The sequence below is a fragment of the Diabrotica undecimpunctata genome, chromosome 9 (genome assembly GCF_040954645.1).
Source record: "Diabrotica undecimpunctata isolate CICGRU chromosome 9, icDiaUnde3, whole genome shotgun sequence".
Taxonomy (NCBI): domain Eukaryota; kingdom Metazoa; phylum Arthropoda; class Insecta; order Coleoptera; family Chrysomelidae; genus Diabrotica; species Diabrotica undecimpunctata.
The window spans coordinates 30,975,074-30,995,742 of record NC_092811.1 but is presented as its reverse complement, the minus strand read 5'-3'; the positions used below and the strand labels follow the sequence as shown (position 1 = coordinate 30,995,742).

The window sequence follows — 20,669 nt, the reverse complement described above, 5'->3', positions numbered from 1 at the left end:
TTCGATCAGCGCAGTAGCCCAAAAAGTAGCTAGTCATTTAAATTTAAACGATGCAAGCGCATACTCGGGTCACTCTTTACGACGAACTTCAGCAACACTTTTAATTGATGGAGGCAGAAATCTAGAATGCCTCAAACGACATGGGGGCTGGAAATCAAGCACGGTTGCCGAAGGATATATAGAGGATTCAATAAGAAATAAGAACGATAATGCTCAAAAAATTTTAAACCCTCATGATTCGCCAACATCGGGAATGATTGCTGAAAGTTGTTCTCGACCATCAGTATCATCAACAATTACCAATGCGTATCAAGAGTCGGAAACATTTTTGCACGGTTTCAATTTTAAAAATGCCTCATTAACTAATTGTACTTTTAATAATATTACTATAAATAAAAATGATGTTTAATTGTTGTTAATGACATTTGTATTGTTGCTTTGTGACATGTTTCATATTGTTGCCATGACAACATGTTTCCCTCCGCCGTAAAGAAATGGGAAAAAAAACTGCTGCCGGCGGAGACATCAAACTTTGACAGGATCAAGTTAGATAAGTAATGTCATCATTATTTGACGTTTGAAGAAAAAAATAATAACAAGCCTCTTTGTGTAAAAACTATGATTTACATACTCTTTATAAAATGCAGGAATTCAAAATAATATCAAAACTTAGACCTTAATAAATATTACAATTTATGAATTAAAATATGTAATCAATTGTTTGTTTGTTTATTTTATTATTTTTCTGTCATAATAAATATAATATATTGTTAGACTAATTAAATACACTGCTTAAAATGGTCAAATCTTACTAAGAGTCGTATCAGTTTTTTTAGGAACCAGTTGTACATCTGGTGAGTATTTAATCACATTAATTGTTTAACCTTAGTCAAAATTTAATTTTTACGTTTGCATTCACTTAAGTGGTAATACTTATTTCAGGTAAATGCACTGATGATGAATTTTTTTTAGCCAACTACAGTATTTTTATTTTCCTTGTGGATATACAACTTCGTAAAAATCATGAATGAATAGAGTGGCAAAAAATTATAAAATAAAGAATGGGTATATTAGAAACATGTCGGCCAAAAAGATTAATATTGGCATGACTCAAGATAGAAATTTGTGGAGAAATGTAATTAGGACAACTGACTCCGCAAAGGAATAAACGCAAAGAGAATGAAGATAAATCGTTGGGTTTTGACGATATTATGAGTAGCAAGTTAAATATATTTCTATAAATAAATGCAAAAAAATATAAAAATAGTAAATAATTACACTTTTGACTGTTATTTTTTTATTTTATAGTTTTTATGTAACAAGAAAACAAAAACAATATAAATTAATTATAACATAGATCCGTTGACGATGGTAGATATTCTTCGAAGATACTTTCAAATTTATCTATTGGACAAAACTCGTCACAGTTGGGCAGTTTTAAGAGCTGGAGTCCATCGGTGGTATAATTATTGTAGTATAACTGAAAATAAAACTACATTTAAGAAATATTCTTAATGTAAAATAAAAACAGACAAATATTAATTTCTCACTCTAGCAAACGCTTCCTTCAAATCTATCTATATGATAGAGTGAGAATTCGGGACGCGATACATTTATTATATGAAAAGTGAATATCACTGGATTTAGTAAAAACCATTGAGAACATATATAAAGATAACATAGCTATGGTAAGATGTAAAGGAAAACTATCGCAACCTATCAAATATGAAACTGGCATTAGACAAATGGATTCGCTGAGCCCATTAATATTTAATCTGATAATGGATGAAATCATAAAGAAAGTTAAAAAAAGAAGAGGATATAGAATGGGAGAAAAGGAAATAAGGATAATATGCTACGCCGACGACGCCATAATAACAGCCGAAAATGAAGATGACCTACAAAGATTAATTAAAGAATTCGAAGATACGGCGCTCATATACAACATGGAGATCTCAACAGAGAAAACTAAAGCGATAGTGATATCAGCGGAACCGAGAAGATGTAAACTAGTCGTAAATAACAAAATAATAGAACAAGGGATGGAAACTGAATACTTGGGAATAAAACTGTCAAGCTACGAAAAAGTGGAAGAAGAAGTACAAAAACAAGTGAACATGGCAAACAGAGCAGCAGGATGTCTCAACAACACAATCTGGAGAAACAAATACCTCACAACGGAAACGAAATCCAGGATATATAAATCAACAATAAGACCGATAATGACATACACAGCGAAAACAAGAGCAGATACGGCGAAAACACAAAGACTACTGGAAACAACAGAAATGAAAGTCTTACGAAAAATAACAAACCAAACTCTAAGAGACAGAGTAAGAAGTGAGGAAATACGAGCGAGATGTGGTATAGAGGAAATAAACGCGTGGACCAAAAGAAGAAAAGTGGAGTGGAATCAACACATCGAAAGAATGACAGAAAATAGAATAGTATGAATACCAAGAGACAAATCACCAAATGAAAGAAGATCATTGGGACGACCGAGGAAAATATGGTCAGACAACGTCAATTGAGGCTAAAAACCGAAGTAAAACAGGCATTTTGCATATTTATAAAGTATGAAGAAAAAGAAGAAAAAATATTAATTTGTAGATTTCGATCAATCATCTTAAATAGATTGATTGTTCAAATAACTCTTGGATGATAACATCAAAACGGATTTTCCATTTTTTTATATGCTTGTTTATAATTACAAAGTAAACCTATTTTAATATACATTATATATGATGACGTGGAAAAATTGTCACGTCGTCCAGAAGGTGAGGTTGTTTCCAAAATACTTTTTGTATTTTGTTTATTTTATTTATATTTTTGTTCACACATTTTTGTACAGTGTTTTTGTAAAACACTGTAGCATTTCTATTTCCTTTCGTATGTATTAAAACACCAAAAAATATTTATATTAAAAATATTTAATAAGATTGATAATATAAACATTTCTGGTCGTTATATAATAACACTAATTGCATTTGTTTGATGTTTAGGCCGCCTATTGGATTTTGCGCTTCAAATAAACAGGAATATTTCCGTTTATGCTTTGTTTATACCGGGTTGGGCGAATGACGTCACTCTGCAATAGATCACGATAGGAGTCAGATCATTGTTTAGTCCGAATTTTTCTTTTTTAAGTTTGTAATGGTTTTTCGTTATTCGTTTTTTGTCATCGGAATTAAACTGAATGAAATTATAACACTAGCAGAAAAACAACAAGGTTTTAGGTTGGGAAGATCCATACACCGACGCTATATTTATAATGAGGCAAGTGCAAGAGAAATCATTAGAATTCAACAAATCGGCATATCTATGTTTCGTGGACCTTAAGAAGGCATTTGACCAGGTCAAATTAAAAGAAGTAATCCACTTACTATACGCAAGAGAGATGACTCTAGGAATAATCAAAACGATCGAAAATATCTACCAAAACAACACAATAAAAGTAAAAGTAGAAGAACTAACCGACCCTATTGAAGCTGGCAATGGGATAAGACAGGGAGATTCCCTGAGTCCTCTATTGTTCATCCTGATTATGGATGAAATAATGAAAAAAGTAAGAACTAAAAAATGATACCAGATGGGAGAAAACCAGCTGCTATGCAGACGACGCAATACTACTCTCTCAAAGTGAAGATGATTTACAATGTATGCTACACCAATATAATATAACCGCCAGAAAATTTAACATGTTAATTTCCCCACAAAAGACAAAATGCATGGTTACAACAGCAAATTTATTAAGATGCAAATTGAAGTTGGAAGGTCAGATAATAGAACAGTGATGGAGTTTAAATATCTAGGCATCACATTATCTAGCTACGGAAAACTCGAAACTGAAGTGGAAAATCAAGTGAATCAAGAGCAAACAGAGCCGCAGGCTGCCTAAATGAAATAATAGGGAGAAATAAAAATATCAGGAAAGAAACGAAAAGCAGAATTTACAAAACAGTCATCAGACCAATAATGACATACGCGGCAGAAACAAGACCTGACACAGAGAGGACAAAAAGGATGTTAGAAACAGACAACATTAATATGAAAAAGAAATGGGATTTACTGAATCTATTAAATTGTATAATGTTATTAGTGACATAGTTATATGACTCGTGTGAAATGGATGTTAGCAATAAAATAAGATTATGTATTTTAAACATTACCTTTACACCCAAATAGCTTGAAACTACATACACTATCGCATTGAGACAACAGGATGTACGTAAAAAGTAACGAAAAATCAAAAAAACATACTTAAATAATTATTACGACAGCGGCGTAGATTGTGAGGGGGAAAAGGAAGTACCTATCCCTACAGCATGCCTCTGGTAACAGCGAAAAACTATTCTTTAACGCTTGTTAAAGTATCTTATATGAGTAAATTGTTTGTCAAATGTGAACAAAAAATATTGAAAGATGTTAAGACAATCTGCTAAAATTATTTTAGAATATTTGTAATGTATCTCAGTAAGTAGAAATATTTTATTTAAAGAGTTTTGAGTTAAATATCGTATTTTGTGCTCAGATTTCTCCAGTTACCATATGGACAATTAATAATGAAACACCCTGTATATTATTATCTATTTTTACTTAAATTTTAAGTTTTACTTAAGACAAAAGCGCTTTCGTCTTTTATGTATGTATATTTAAATGATCCCACCTCTCGTGTTATTTGGCAAGAACATGTTAACTTGGAAAAGGATCACTATAGGAGCAATTGCGTCTAATTTTTGGCATTAGAATTAGAAGACTCTGATGGTTTCCAGTGATGAAGACGACCAATAGTCAGAAATACGTATATACGGTTGCTTCCATCGATATACCTTTGTTGGTTTTCTGTTTTGCGAGACATGCCACGTATGGTCTATAGTTTTAGATAGTATATATAGTATATATAGATATATATATATAGTATATATATATATATATAAATATATATATATATATATATATATATATATATATAAATATATATATATATATATATATATATATATATATATATATATATATATTGATATGATTAGTGTTTAAAGAAAATAATTATAAGTTATATACTAGATAATATTAGATATAACAAGTATTTGGTTATTTTAAGAAGTTATATACTAGAGAATTTAATAAAAATTATTTATGTGAGGGCATTTTTAAGAAATTAGGCATATAATAATTGTAAAAAGTCTGTATTTAATGTTGTAAATATATTTAAGTGAGCCATGTGATTAGGCAACCAGATATACATACTCTCGAAGTGACAGATAGAAATTAAGAATTATTACGAATATAAGTGGGGTTATAATAATAAAATGTGTAGTTTATTAAATTAGAATGTTAAGCTAATGATTTAAGTGTATATTCTGATCTGAAAAGCCTAAATGTCAACAAAATAATTAATAGAAAAGTATGGAATTCTCTAGATCACCGGAGATGGCCTTGTTTGCGAAATGGTTTGTTCCAGAAAATTCAGACATGTATTTAATAGAACAAATGGAACATGATTTCTTACCAGATGGTTCTGGAACATCCAAAAAGATATAAATACCCGGTGATTTTGGATTCAGAAGTCAGTCAGGAATTTTAGTAAGAAGGTCCATTAAGTTAGTCAGTCAGTTGTGAGTTATAGTTACTATTAGTCCAGTTTTAGTATGAAAATTAGTTAGAGGCAGTCAATCAGTTACAATTGTTCAATATAGTGAGTTAAATCAAGATAAGAAACAGTATAAAGAAAATAGTATTGAAGATTAAAAATTATGTTATGTATAAATGATGATAATGGAAGAAGTATTAATTGAATATTAAAATTAAATAATATTTTGGTGATTGGATATTGGTATATAGAAAATAAGAATAAATATAAATGCTGTTTGCTGGTTGCTTGGTGGTTTATAAATGCTGTGAAGAAAAATATCTTAAATTGGTGAAAGCTGATAATTGGAAAAAGTAATTTCACAAAACAAGGATAACCGAAGCTGCGAAGAAGACATTGAGTGGTGATTATAATCTATACAGTGGAAAACAGTTCATTTAGGCATTCAGTGACAGAAAGGTACAAAATTTTGTTAATATAATTTAGTTAGTGTCATAACAATTTCAATTTGAAGATAGTTTGTTTAAATTTTACATTATCTATAGAATTTAATTAGTTTCATAAGAATTTCAAATTAAAGATAGTTTATTTTAAATTTATATTGGCTAGGTTAGATATATATGTGTGTTTCATAATAGATATAATAAAGATATTTAAAAGAGTACTTACAAACTAATTCTTTGAGAACCGCGATAAAAACCCTATATTATTAAAAAATACTCATTGCTCATCATTAACAAACAATACATCATAACAATATATATACTACATGTACATAAATAATATTGTAATCAACTTACCTTAATTCCTATAACGTTATTAATGTTATGAACTTCAAAAATCAAGTAACTGCCATAAGTAGGAACATGAGGATTGTTGAAAACATCAAGAAGTACCATCATTTCTCCCACATTATTTTCATGAGCAGAGTATAAATACATTTTTACTCCATTCTTTCACCAAGTTTTTTCGCCTTATTTTTAGTGTCTTCTATAATTTTCTTTAAATGAAATCCTGAAGAAAAAAATAAATAAGAATGATAAAGAACTTAGAAGAAAAGAAATAAATTATCTTTATAATCATCTGGTTAGAACTTTAAATAAAACGAAAGATGGAAATATATATATATATATATAATATTATATTATATATATATATATATATATATATATATATATATATATATATATATATATATATATATATATATATGTCACATATTTTATAAAAATCGGTACAAGAGCTATAGTGTGTGTCAATTGAAGCGGGAATAAAAGGGTAGGTATGTGAAATATGTTCGCATTTTCATCGCATGTATGTTTTTAAAGATATACAATGAAATTTGAAGCACCGATATATATTTCTATCATTTGGAACTAATAAATACTGCATAAATCAGCTTAGAGTCAATTCATTTAGATCTTTGTGCATAAAAAATTAATGTAAAAGCATGAATTGTTGTCATATAAATCACAGTCTTGATTAACACTTTTCGCACCTGACTATATACCACTATACTGGTAGTTCTAGTTTTCCGTAATACAGTGACTACCACTTTACTGGCTCACAGCTCTACTATTACCATTATATCCAGAAAAACTGACCGTTTGGTCTGCTTTATGGTCTGGTTGGATCATTGGAACGTACAATTCTTCAAAAACGATGCTGGCCAGAACGTTACAGTCAATGGAGACCGCTATAGAGCCGTGATTACTGTCTTTTTCATTGCCCAATTAAACAACCATGATGCACAGGAGGTGTCGTTTCAATAAGACGGCGCAACATATCGCACAGCTAGTGCCACCATAGATTAATTGAAGGAAAGGTTTGGTAAGCGCATAGTTTTACGTTCGGACCGTGAATTGGCCTTAAAGATCGTGCGATTTAACACTGATAGACTATTTTATGTGGAGATATGTGAAAATGCTAGTCTATGCCTATACACATGAAGCAATGGACCACTTCGAGAACAATATTCGCTATGTTATTGCCGATATACGGCTACAAATATTGGAAAAAGTGATCGAAAATTGGACCTTCAGATTAGACTACTTCAGAGTCAGCCGTGGCGGTCATATCCAGAAATCATATTTAAATTATAATGCCAAAAGATCATTTTCGAATAAAGTCAATTTCATGTTAATTTATAAAAACCATCTTTGTTTTATTCCATTTCAAAGTTATATACCTCTAAAAAAAACACCTTTTATAAAAAAATACTGCTAAATATTTTCTTTTTTTTTAATGAGGAGTTAGTAATAAATATGTAGTTATTTATTAATTTTATCCTTATTCTCATTATAGTTACTTAAAATTATATAGGCGATATTATTGTTAACACTTGTGTATTTAGACCTTTTGATTATTGGAATGAAAACTGATTACCTTCCGCAAGTTGCGCCATTTCTGTAGTACCAGTTTCTACGTAATATTGTTTGATGGATAAACTAACAATGACTTTAGGCCATACCGAATGCGTCCATGGTGGTAAGACTTGTCCGTATTCTTCTTCAGTAGATAAACCAAAGTACATGTTATAGACCTCCTGGAATGTTGTTACGTTCAACCCTGAATTTTTCGAAATATAATCGAACTGTGTCTGATATTTTTTAAATATAGACTTCCATTTAGCTGAATTTATCAGTTCGTTGTATAATTTCTGGTATCGTGGACAATTTATTCCCATAGTACCTATAAAAATATTAATTTAAGTAAATAATTTTATGGATTAAAATAATCTTTATAACCCACGTATAGTCGTGGAAGTCGTGGAATATCTTGGACGATTTGTACCCTTAAAGTACCTATAAAAAATTGAATTTGATGTATTATATAATCTTTATAACCCACGTATATGACGTTTAACCGGGTTTTATCAAATGTATCATCGGAAAACAAAAAGCTTCAACTGTAATATTTTTTTTTCTGAAAATGGCTTTGGCAGAACCAATTAGCCAGACTTGTTTTTGTTGATGTTAAAGTCAACTGAATTTTAATTATTATTGATTGCAGATTCATAGTCAAAATTTTCTTGTTATCAGAATGTTAGTACTACATAATACCTAATATTTTTATGGATACACAAATTTTGTTTTGATATATTTTCATTTTTATTCTTTATTATCTATCTATTTTTTCTCTTGTTTTTTTTTTGTAATATTTGTAAACTATGATATTATATTATAAATTTTACAGTGAAAAACTTAAAAATGGTATTGTTAGTGTTTGAAGGGTACGTTTTGAAGGTAGATTATGAAATAGTTGTCATACAGTGTGCTGATCAGTGATCACGAATATTTGCTTAGTTTTTTTTTTCAATACCTCAGGTTTTTATGGAAACTGCCAAAAATACTGGAGGAAATTTGGATACTACAAAAAAAATATTTATGGAGACGATATTCAATAGACAATTTCACTAGACTATTTTTAACCGATAAAACGTCATAGCAACGCCATGTTTCCTACTTACAAAACTCCTTTCTGCCAGTGATTTCTCAGCTTAAAAAGTTGTAATCCTTAGAACTGCGTCAGTAACACCAGTTTTTCTCCTAATTATTGTATTTGATACTCTGTCTCTGAGGGATATATTCAGCATTGACCTCTCCATCGCTCTCTGTGCCACTTGTATTTTATTGATTACTTTTCTGGAAAGGGTCAATGTTTCTGCTCCATACGTTAGAACTGGGAGTACACATTGATCAAAGACCTTCCTTTTCAAGCACATGGGAATATTTGATCTAAAGACTTCTCTCAGTTTTCGGTAAGCCGCTCATCGCCATTCTTATTCTCCTGTTTAGCTCCGTTGTTGGATTATATCTTCCTAATTTAATTTCGTGGCCCAGATATTTATAGCTATTCACCTGTTCAATTTGCGTGCCGTTAGTTGAGATGTTTTTCGCCAGTATTAGGTTGGTCATATATTTGTGTTTTGGAGAAATTAATTTTAAGTCCAACTAGTGTACCCGAGCTCTGAAGGTCTTGAAGAAGCTGGCAGGCATGATCTACCTGGTCTGCAATAAGGACTATGTCGTCTGCAAATCTCACGTTGTTCAGAAATTCTCCATTTATGTTGACTCTAATATTCTCCCAATTATTGTTTCTCATAACAGTCTGCAACAAAGCAGTAAATAGCTTAGGAGAGATTAATATACCTTGCCTAATATTCTTCTCGAAGGAAATGTATTTGTGTTGCCATAATACATTCTAACTGCAGATGTTGCGCTATTATATATATTCCGAAGAAGAGTTGTGTACCTATGATCAATACTGCACTCTGTAAGAGCTCTTAACATGGAGCTATGCTGGACTGAGTCAAACGCTTTCCCAAAGTCTACAAATAATAATATCAATGGCTTGTTGTATTCTGTAACTGTCTCTATTAAGGATTTTATTACTTGTAGGTCGTCATTCGTTCCAAAGGCACTCCTAAATTTGGCCGGCTCTAATCGTTGGTGAAAATCCAGCTTAGGTTCCAGTCTGTTAGTAATTATTCTCATAAAGAGCTTATATAAATGAGATAACAAGTTGATAGGTCTGTAGTTTCCAATTTCTGTTACATCTCCTTATTTGTGCAATATTATCATAATTATTTTTCTGTGTAACTCCTTCAAAGAGACAGGCATTATAAAGGGTTTTTAAAGCTTTTATGACGCATTTGCCTCCTAATTTTAGCATTTCTCTTACAATGCCATCTTCTCCAGATGATTTGCTGTTCTTCATACCTTTCAACGCTGATTCGATTTCCTCTTCGGTTATATCTGGAAGTTCCTCTGATCCTTGAATTTGTATGGCTGGGATTTCCACCTCTGGAATGTAAGCATCTCAACGATATAATGTTCTATGTACTCTTCGATAATTTTCATAATTTCTTGTTCATATACAGCATGTCCTCGAAAACATTGCCGGAAAAATTTTCTCTCTTATGATAGTATATACAAAAATTACACTGCAAAATTAAGTTGTTAAAAAAAAAACAATGCATCATAATCTACTTGAGACAATCGTTGGTTTTTTTTTTAATAAAATCGTTCTCCTTTTCTGTTAAAACTGAGTTTTGTAGTTTTCTTTTGGGAATTTTTGTAAACCTCTTCTAAGTCCAGCAGTAATCAGGCATCATTCTAATTTTCCATCTTCCGTGGTAACGTCTTTGCATCTATTTTATGTCTTGATAAAACCAGTTTTTTATAATTTTCGACCATGTTGGTACAATTTCTCTATTATTTGGAAACTTGTTGTTTCCTGGGAAATTGTCTATGACTACTACGAAAAAACTTTATGCATCAGATTTATCTTTATATTCTGGAACAATCTCTCTAATTTTAAGGTTTGAATTTGATATATTCAGCATTGACCTCTCCATCGCTCTATGTGCCACTTGTATTTTATTGATTACTTTTCTTGAAAGCACATGGGAATATTTGATCTAAAGACTTCTCTCAGTTTTCGGTAAGCCGCTCATGCCAGTCTTATTCTCCTGTTTAGCTCCGTTGTTGGATTATATCCTCCTAATTTAATTTCGTGGCCCAGATATTTATAGCTATTCACCTGTTCAATTTGCGTGCCGTTAGTTGAGATGTTTTTCGCCAGTATTAGGTTGGTCATATATTGTGTTTTGGAGAAATTAATTTTAAGTCCAACTCGTGTACCCGAGCTCTGAAGGTCTTGAAGAAGCTGGCAGGCATGATCTACCCTAATCTACATAGTACTCTGCAACGAAGCGGTGAATAGCTTAGGAGAGATGAAGAGACCTTGCCTAATACTCCTCTCGAAGGGAAATGTATTTTTGTTGCCATAATACATTCTAACTGCAGCTGTTGCGCTATTGTATATATATATATATATATATATATATATATATATATATATATATATATATATATATATATATATATATATATATATTATATATATATACATTCAGAAGAAGAGTTGTGTACCTATGATCAATACTGCACTCTGTAAGAGCTCTTAACATGGAGCTATGCTGCTGGACTGAGTCAAACGCTTTCTCAAAGTCTACAAATAATATCAATGGCTTGTTGTATTCTGTAACTTTCTCTATTAAGGATTTTATTACTTGTAGGTGGTCATTCGTTCCAAGCCACTCCTATATCTGGCCTGCTCTAATGGTTGGTGAAAATCCAGCTTAGGTTCCAGTCTGTTAGTAATTATTCTCATAAAGAGCTTATATAAATGAGATAACAAGTTGATAGGTCTGTAGTTTCCAATTTCTGTTACATCTCCTTATTTGTGCAATATTAACATAATGGCACTATTTTATTTTTCTGGTGTAACTCCTTCAAAGAGACAGGCATCATATAAATGGTTTTTAAAGCTTTTATGACGCATTTGCCTCCTAATTTTAGCATTTCTCTTACAATGCCATCTTCTCAGATGATTTGCTGTTCTTCATACCTTTCAACGCTGATTCGATTTCCTCTTCGGTTATATCTGGAAGTTCCTCTGATCCTTGAATTTGTATGGCTGGGATTTTCACCTCTGAAATGTAAGCATCTCAACGATATAATGTTCTATGTACTCTTCGATAATTTTCATAATTTCTTGTTCATATACAGCATGTCCTCGAAAATATTGCCGGCAAAATTTTCTCTCTTATGATAGTATATACAAAATTACACTGCAAAATTAAGTTGTTTAAAAAAAAACAATGCATCATAATCTACTTGAGACAATCGTTGGTTTTTTTTTAATAAAATCGTTCTCCTTTTCTGTTAAAACTGAGTTTTGTAGTTTTCTTTTTGGGAATTTTTGTAAACCTCTTCTAAGTCCAGCAGTAATCAGGCATCATTCTAATTTTCCATCTTCCGTGGTAACGTCTTTACATCTATTTTATGTCTTGATAAAACCAGTTTTTTATAATTTTCGACCATGTTGGTACAATTTCTCTATTATTTGGAAACATGCTGTTTCCTGGAAAATTGTCTATGACTACTACGAAAAAACTTTATGCATCAGATTTATCTTTATATTCTGGAACAATCTCTCTAATTTTAAGGTTTGAATTTGAGGGCCTACAAAAATTCCCTCTTTAAGTTTACGTTTAGCAAGTGCAGGGTATTTGTCGCACATGTATTTAAAACAGTCACATTTTTTATTTAGATCTATGACAAACTGCTTCATCAATCCTAACTATACGTGAAAGAGATGCAAAAAAACTGATTTTGGGTTAATTAATGCCTTTTTCTGAGTAACCATTTTTTCCTAACATAATATAAATTTCGTACTCGACTGTCCCACTTGGACAAAAAACATGGGTAATTTGTGAATCCAGACAACTGACCCAGACGTATTGATATCATTTTGAAGTCTCCACAGAGTTGCCTACAATAGTCTTGTACAGTTAAGTACTTACATCTACTTTATTTTATTTAGCAATAATTCAAGGTTCTCATACATTTCTTTGAGATGCACAGAATAAGTAACAGGTATCGAGGCATAAGTCTTGCCATTGTGCAACAAGACACTTCGGACTTCTCTTAGAATGATCAATAAATAAATAACCGCCATGATGTGGAATTGTAATTTTCAGCTCCCCATTCCATGATTACTCCAGGAATATTATAAGAATATACCAGTGAACCCACATGAGATAAATATTCCGTAAACTCCCTTTCACAATGCCTATACTACAAAAATGCGACTCCTGGAGCCAACAGATTTTTATCTTTCAGTCCTGATCCTAGGATTTGTGCAGCATCTTTCGATAGGCCGAAGTCTCTTCCTAAGTTATTTAGTTTAGCTTGGATAAAGTGATAAGGTGGTCTATATCAGGACTGAATTCGTCTTCATCGGTTTCTTCGTTTAAACTTTCATCATATGTTCAAAAGCGTTTCATGCTGTACCCTATCGAAAGTCTTTTCATAATAGATAAAAGCCACGTAAATATCTTTACGTGGCATTTACACGGCATTTTTGGAAGAATACATTTAAGTATCTCAAGCGTACCCAGTACATTCCTAAATCTAAATTGGGTTTCATCTAGGTATCTTTAGCAATGAGTTCTTTTTCGAAAATTAAAAATTTAGATTTTAAAATTTCAGGTCCTTCTTCATTTACATTGCTCTGTATATTTGGCCTATCATCTTGGAATATCCAGTTATATGGTTACTCCATGTTTTTCTTATTTATCAATGATAACTTTAATTTCATTTTTTAGTGTTAGTGTTTTTCTTATTATATTGGTCAGTAACTTTGCGAATTTTTTGTGTATATTGGACATATCATGCTTCTTTTCTAATTCTTCTATCTCTCTTTCCATCCACCATTTATTCTTCTTTAGCTGCTCGTATTTTTGTTTATTTCTCTTTGTTTTCTTTTGAATTTTTCTGCCTTGTCCTTGCATTGTCTTATATTTTTTGATGTTTTTCCCTGTTCGTTTTAGCATGACTTTTGCATTGGCAACTAAAGGGATGTGATTTAATTCAATATCTACTCCAGGGTATGTTTTAACTATACTGATGGAGTTCATATCGGAAAGCAAAAAACGTAAAAAATTAAGGTCAGACTGGTACGATGAGGAATGCGCACAAGCAACACAAAGAAAAAATCAGGTATATAGAGTGAAGAACGAGACAAACAGAGGAAGAGTATAAGCAGCTGAGACGACAAGAAAAACGAATACTTAAAAAAAAAGAAGAAAGAGCATATAGGGAGCCAACTAAAAGAACTAAAGAACTATAAGGCACAAACAAAAACGCGAAAGTTCTACAAGAGGATTAACCAAAACAGGAAAGAATTCAAACCTAGATTATCAATCGTTAGAAATAGAACAGGGGTGATAAATAAAAGAAATGAGACAGGGCTTCACGAATCAGAAATCCAACTCGAGGACATTGACGATGAAAGAGAGAAAGATAACATCCCAACAAAGGTAGAAGTCATCCAAGCTATACAAAAATTGAAAGAAAACAAAGCTCCTGGGGCAGATGGCATTCCTTTAGAACTTTTAAAGCATGGCAAAAACTTGACATACTGTATATATAGACTGGTAGAACTGATCTGGAAGCAAATAAAGTTGCCAGAAGACTGAAATCTAGGTATAATTGCACCATCCACAGTAAAGGAGATCAAACAATATGTGACAGCTACAGAGGAATAACCCTCCTAAACGTAACATACAAAATATTGGCATATATTCCTTACGACCGACTATCGGGATATTGTGAGACATAATAGGTAAATATCAGTGTGGGTTTCGTAAGAAGTTTAACGACCGATCAAATATTGCTTTTAAAACAAGCTGTGGAAAAAACATATGAGTATGGCATTGATACTCATCACCTATTTGTTGATTTTAGATGTACCTACGGTAGTGTTGAAAAAAAACGGACTGTACAAGGCCATGAAAGAATTTAGCATACTAGTACACTTAGTAAAATTGGTGAAAGCGACCCTCTCAAGAGTCGAGTGTAAAGTTAGAGTGCAGAACGGAGTTTCCAGAACGTTCCAGTCTCAGATAGAACTTAGACAAGGAGACAGCCTATCATGCCTTCTATTCAATATTGCACTAGAGAGAGATAAGAGAATCTGGAATAACAACCAGAGGAACTATATTAATCGCAGCGTACAATAACTAGCGTACGCCGATGACATCGACATTATTGCAAGAAGAAAGGCGGACGTGGTTGAATCATTAAAGGCGCTTGAAGCAGCAACAAAAAGAATGGGACTAGAGGTTAACACTAGTAAGACGAAGTATATGAAAATATCAAATTATATACAAGCAGCACAACCCGAAGATCTAACGATCGGAACATATACTTTCGAGGAGTAAGAGAGTTTATATACCTAGGCTCACAAATCAATCAGAATAATGCAGTAAGTGAAGAAATTAACAGACAGATATATTATGGATTAAAAAAAATTTTAACAACAAGCCTTGTTACAAAAACAACGAAACTAGTGATATACAGAACTCTTATCAAGCCCATCCTAACTTACGCGTCGGAAACATAGACGATGACAAAGAGCGATGAAGAACGTTTAAGATGCTTTGAACGTAAAATCCTCCGGCAATATCTATGGAGGATTACAGGAGGGCGATTATGGCATAGACTCTATAATTTGGAACTTTACCGCCTATATGACAAACCTGATATTATTAGGTACATCAAAATAAACCGGCTGCGGTGGTTAGGTCACATAGAGAGAATGAATGAGATGAGGCCGCCAAACATATTTATAACCACAGAATAGATGGAGTGAGAAGGAGAGGTAGACCCAGAGCACGATTAAGGATCAGGTGGAGGAAGACCTTGAGAATGTTGGGAGTACGAAACTGGAAATCCAAGGCGAAGAATAGGAGAGAATGGAGACTTATCCTTGAGCAGGTCAAGACCCACCATGGGTTGTGGAGCCAATGATGATGATGGAGTTCATAAATATTTTATTAATAATAACGTAATTTACCTAATTTCTTATGATACGTGTATACTTCTTAGATTATTTTTAGGGGCTCTCCAAGTATACAATCTGAGAAAATGAAGCTTATAGTATGTGTTTGTTACTATAATAAATACAATAAATAATATAATGTTGTTTTCTTAGCGAAAATCAAAAGTCCATCCCCTCGATCATTGCAGATTCCCAGGTCATATTCTCCTGAAAGATATGATCTAAGCCTTTAACAATTTTTGGCAATAAAATCGCCCTTATGTATGTGATTTCGTCAAATGTTTAGCTTAATACTAAATTTTACAAATGAAAATATTTAGAAATATAATAAACATTACGTTTTAACTATTTTCAAAAATATGTAGGTATTCTAAATCATAATGATCAATAGATTACTTACTGGATCTTGATCTACTGGATAATAGTTATAGGGAACGGGTTGCCAGCCAAGTGCCCAATTCCACACATCTGTGTATTTTGGCTTAAACAAACTGGCTAAAACTAACTCAAGCGACGCTTTGGTTCTATTCTTGTTGGTCGTGACAGCATCAACGACCTCTGGATAATATACTGGTCCCAAAAGCTTATCATACCTTCTGCGCAGATCCTTACCAATTTGGTACTCTCTTACTTTTCCAGCCTAAAGATATTTTAGATGCAATGAAAATAGCACTAAATTTTATTTTATTTAACTTTATAAAGAAGCAATTATTTTTGTTAAATATATGCTATATATAATATATATTTAAAATTTTTACTTACGTTTGTCAATTGTCCTCTCCCAATTGGAAAGTATGTAAAGTTTCGGTAGGGATCCTTGGGGTAAGTTTCGTGTAGCTCTGCTGTTCTGTTTCCATGCCTAAAAAGCTACAAAATAAAAATTTATAATTTTTTATCTTTAATATAAAGTCATCAAAACCTATCCTAACTTAACCCAACCTAAAGAACGACTAAACCCTAACAGTTTACTTAATACCACATACTTTTTTCTCTTATAATATCTGCGGTAATCGAACTCCTTGTTCGGTGCGCTGTAATCTGGCCGGCAATGGGGTTCGCGGCGCGGTTGTAGATGCGGGAGCTGCACATTTAAATCAACACGTATTTCTGTTTGTTATCGTGCACAAAAAAATGCTTGAGTTACGAAAGATTTGTTTCTTGCGTGGTTTAAAGCGGAATTTGTTCCCGCGGTCTGTCGCCATCTTTTGTCTCTTAATTTGCCTCCTCGTGCACTTTTATTGTTAGATTATTGTCCTGTGGATCCATCACCAGATGAACTTATCTCTGAAGACGGCAACATTTTTGCAATATTCCTGCCAGCTAACACCACGGCCTGTATACAACCAATGGATCAGAAAGTTATACAAAATGTGAAGTTAAATTACCGCAATCCCTTTAGGTTAACTGTCTTGCATTATGTTCTGACAATTGTATCGACTCATTAAAATCTATGATATCCTTAAAAGAAACTGTTTTCTTTTTAGTTAATTGCTGAGCCGATGTTAAAGCGTCTCTAATAAATTATGGAAGAATTTGCACCCTGAATTTCTCACTGATAATGATGACTCAGAGGATGATGTTTCCTTAGCCCAGATTTTGAATAGGTTGACGGGACCCAATGATCCTTAAATAAGTGAGGCAGAAGCTCAAGAATGGGCTGCTGTTGTGCCGAAAGTGAGATACAAAAGTATAAAGTATTAACTGATGAGTAGACTTAGGCAAATATTGCAAATTGCATATTTTGCATATAATGCATAAAAATGCAAAAGTGTCAAATTTTGCATATTTTTATAAAAGTGAGCATAAAGTGCATATAATTTGAAAATTTGGTGTTAACTATATATTTTTATATTCAAACTTACAGATAGGAGGAAAATACCAATATTTAATTTTGTTTTATAATCACTTGGTATTCAAATTCTTGCTATAGTAACTAATAAAAAAAGGCGGCTTATAGTTTTGTCACGTTTTGTCCTGGAATAAAGGGTTTGTGTTTTGCCAGTTTATGTCTCTAGGTAAAAATTTTTATTTTGACGGTTAGTTTCACTTGGTTTCACTTTTGTTGTAAAATTGGAGGCGTAAACAACGTGTATTTCTAATTATGAATAATTATTGTGCTTTAAAAATGCCAAAAATAAGCAATGTTTTAACTTGGATAAAACCTTACAAAGAGCTATCTATGGATATGGATAAAGTTTATCGCTCATGTTGTGGCAAAACCGTATATACATACGTATTATTTTTTATTTTAAAAATTAACACGGTGGTACAAACAAAGATTTTAAATTGGAGATTATGTTTAAGAAAAGTACCGACACAAGGCTAGTTCGCAATAAATCGAGAAGAGAAGAGAAGAGAAGAGAAGAGAAGAGAAGAGAAGAGAAGAGAAGAGAAGAGAAGAGAAGAGAAGAGAAGAGAAGAGAAGAGAAGAGAAGAGAAGAGAAGAGAAGAGAAGAGAAGAGAAGAGAAGAGAAGAGAAGAGAAGAGAAGAGAAGAGAAGAGAAGAGAAGAGAAGAGAAGAGAAGAGAAGAGAAGAGAAGAGAAGAGAAGAGAAGAGAAGAGAAGAGAAGAGAAGAGAAGAGAAGAGAAGAGAAGAGAAGAGAAGAGAAGAGAAGAGAGAGAAGAGAAGAGAAGAGAAAGAGAGAGAAGAGAAGAGAAGAGAAGAGAAGAGAAGAGAAGAGAAGAGAAGAGAAGAGAAGAGAAGAGAAGAGAAGAGAAGAGAAGAGAAGAGAAGAGAAGAGAAGAGAAGAGAAGAGAGAAGAGAAGAGAAGAGAAGAGAAGAGAAGAGAAGAGAAGAGAAGAGAAGAGAAGAGAAGAGAAGAGAAGAGAAGAGAAGAGAAGAGAAGAGAAGAGAAGAGAAGTAAAAAATATAGTAACATAAAACAAAAAATACCTCCTCCTCTCCGCGAGAAAATATATGCGAGATCAAGAGAAGTATAGAAAACGGTACTGACAACATAATTGCCCAGACATGATCTGCCAAGTCGAAATCACTTTGCTTCTCTATATCTTCTTTTTATTCATTTACATAGTTTTTATCTTTTGTGGTAAAGAAACCATTATTAAATATAAAAAACTGACTTTGCTTTGTTGTTGTAACCAAGTATTTTATCTATACCAAGGTTTTAAAATATTAACCCAAGTGTTTAACAACGGAAATATTTATTGTTTACTTATCATTTTACGCTAAATAAACAACAATAATAATAAAAGCATAAATGACATTTATAATTTATTAAATTATTTATGTTATTATAATTAGTTATAATTTACACTTTGTTCAACAGGTACTGTGGTGTTTGTCTTTTTTTTTGTAATAAACACTACTTTTTATTTTTATAGCCTATAAATTTTTAATATAAAGCTTGTTGCGATTTAAAAATATAAAATGATAAATTCAGTGTGCCCATTAAAGAGCAGTATCCACGACAAATACATTTTATCGTTACGATTCATTACCAACGTAATTCAGGTCTATGCCCCAATATCATCCAGTGATGAAGATAAATTAGAAGCATTTACAAGATCTTACTGATGCTCTAGATCTTGTCAAAGCAGCAGAAAATACCATAGACCTCGGAAATTTTAACGCTAAAGTCGGCAAAGGACGCTGTTTGAACATTGTGGGGGATTATGGCTTGGGAAACAGAAACGAACATGGAGATCGACTTATCCAGTTCTGTCAAGAACACGATTTCATTATATCGAATACTCACTTTAAACTACCACCGAGAAGACTCTACACCTGGAAGTAAAATGCAGAATAGAGGACAAAATTATTAGGAACCAAATCGACTTCATTCTAATAAAAAATCGATTTAGAAACTGCATTAAATCAGTTAAAACCTATCCATGTGCTGACATTGGGTCTGATCACAATCCCATAGTAGCTGTAACCCAATTAAAATTAAAAAAGGTGATCAAAAAGAAGTCTCGCAAAAATATTGATACAGCCCAATTACAAGACGAAAAAGTTAAGGAATCAGTTCAAAAACAACTGAACGAAAAATTAATTTGGGAAAATATTGGTGAAAATGTCGATGAGGGCTTAAATAAAATCGTAACTACAGTAAAAAATATGTGTGAGAAATTTACAAGGCAGGTCAAAGCTAAAAAAGCAGGCTTGGATGACAGATGACATTAGATTTGATGGAACAACGGCGACTAGCGAAAAACAACGAAACACTTTATAACAGCATACAAAAAGAAATTTGTTTTACAACAATACAATACAACAATACAAACAACATCAGTTTTAGTAGATAGTGTGGAATCACAGGCTCTTAATATTAAAAGAGAAATACGGCAGGGATGCCTCTTGTCACCCCTGCTTTTCAACGTTTACTCCGAAAGAATTTTCAGAATAGCACTTTCTGAAAAACAAGAAGGAATACTTGTGAACGGTGAAGTCATCAATAATTTGCGATATGCGGACGATACAGTACTCTTAGCTTCTAGTCAAGAAGATCTGCAAACACTAATTGATAGTGTCGTTGAGAGTTGTAGGGAGGCAGGTCTGGATCTGAACATACGGAAAACCAAAATATTCGTAACAAGTAAACAACAGCATATAAAACCGTCTATATATGTAAATAATACCAAACTTGAACAAGTTGATAAAATCGTTTACTTTGGACAGCAATTAAATTGTAACGCAGAAAGT

The 20,669-nt window shown here is 32.4% G+C and overlaps 1 protein-coding gene across 1 annotated transcript in view; it reads right to left on the bottom strand.

Annotated features, from left to right (window-relative positions):
* Positions 1-1,280: 1,280 nt before the first annotated feature.
* LOC140450506 (venom acid phosphatase Acph-1-like) overlaps positions 1,281-20,669 on the bottom strand; it is a 38,539-nt gene continuing 19,150 nt past the window's right edge. The window contains 8 exon segments of the mRNA XM_072544161.1: positions 1,281-1,480; positions 6,394-6,552; positions 6,555-6,607; positions 7,979-8,284; positions 10,150-10,398; positions 12,008-12,089; positions 16,407-16,646; positions 16,769-16,873. Coding sequence (XP_072400262.1) covers positions 1,343-1,480; positions 6,394-6,552; positions 6,555-6,607; positions 7,979-8,284; positions 10,150-10,398; positions 12,008-12,089; positions 16,407-16,646; positions 16,769-16,873 — 1,332 coding nt within the window. The 3' untranslated portion in view covers positions 1,281-1,342.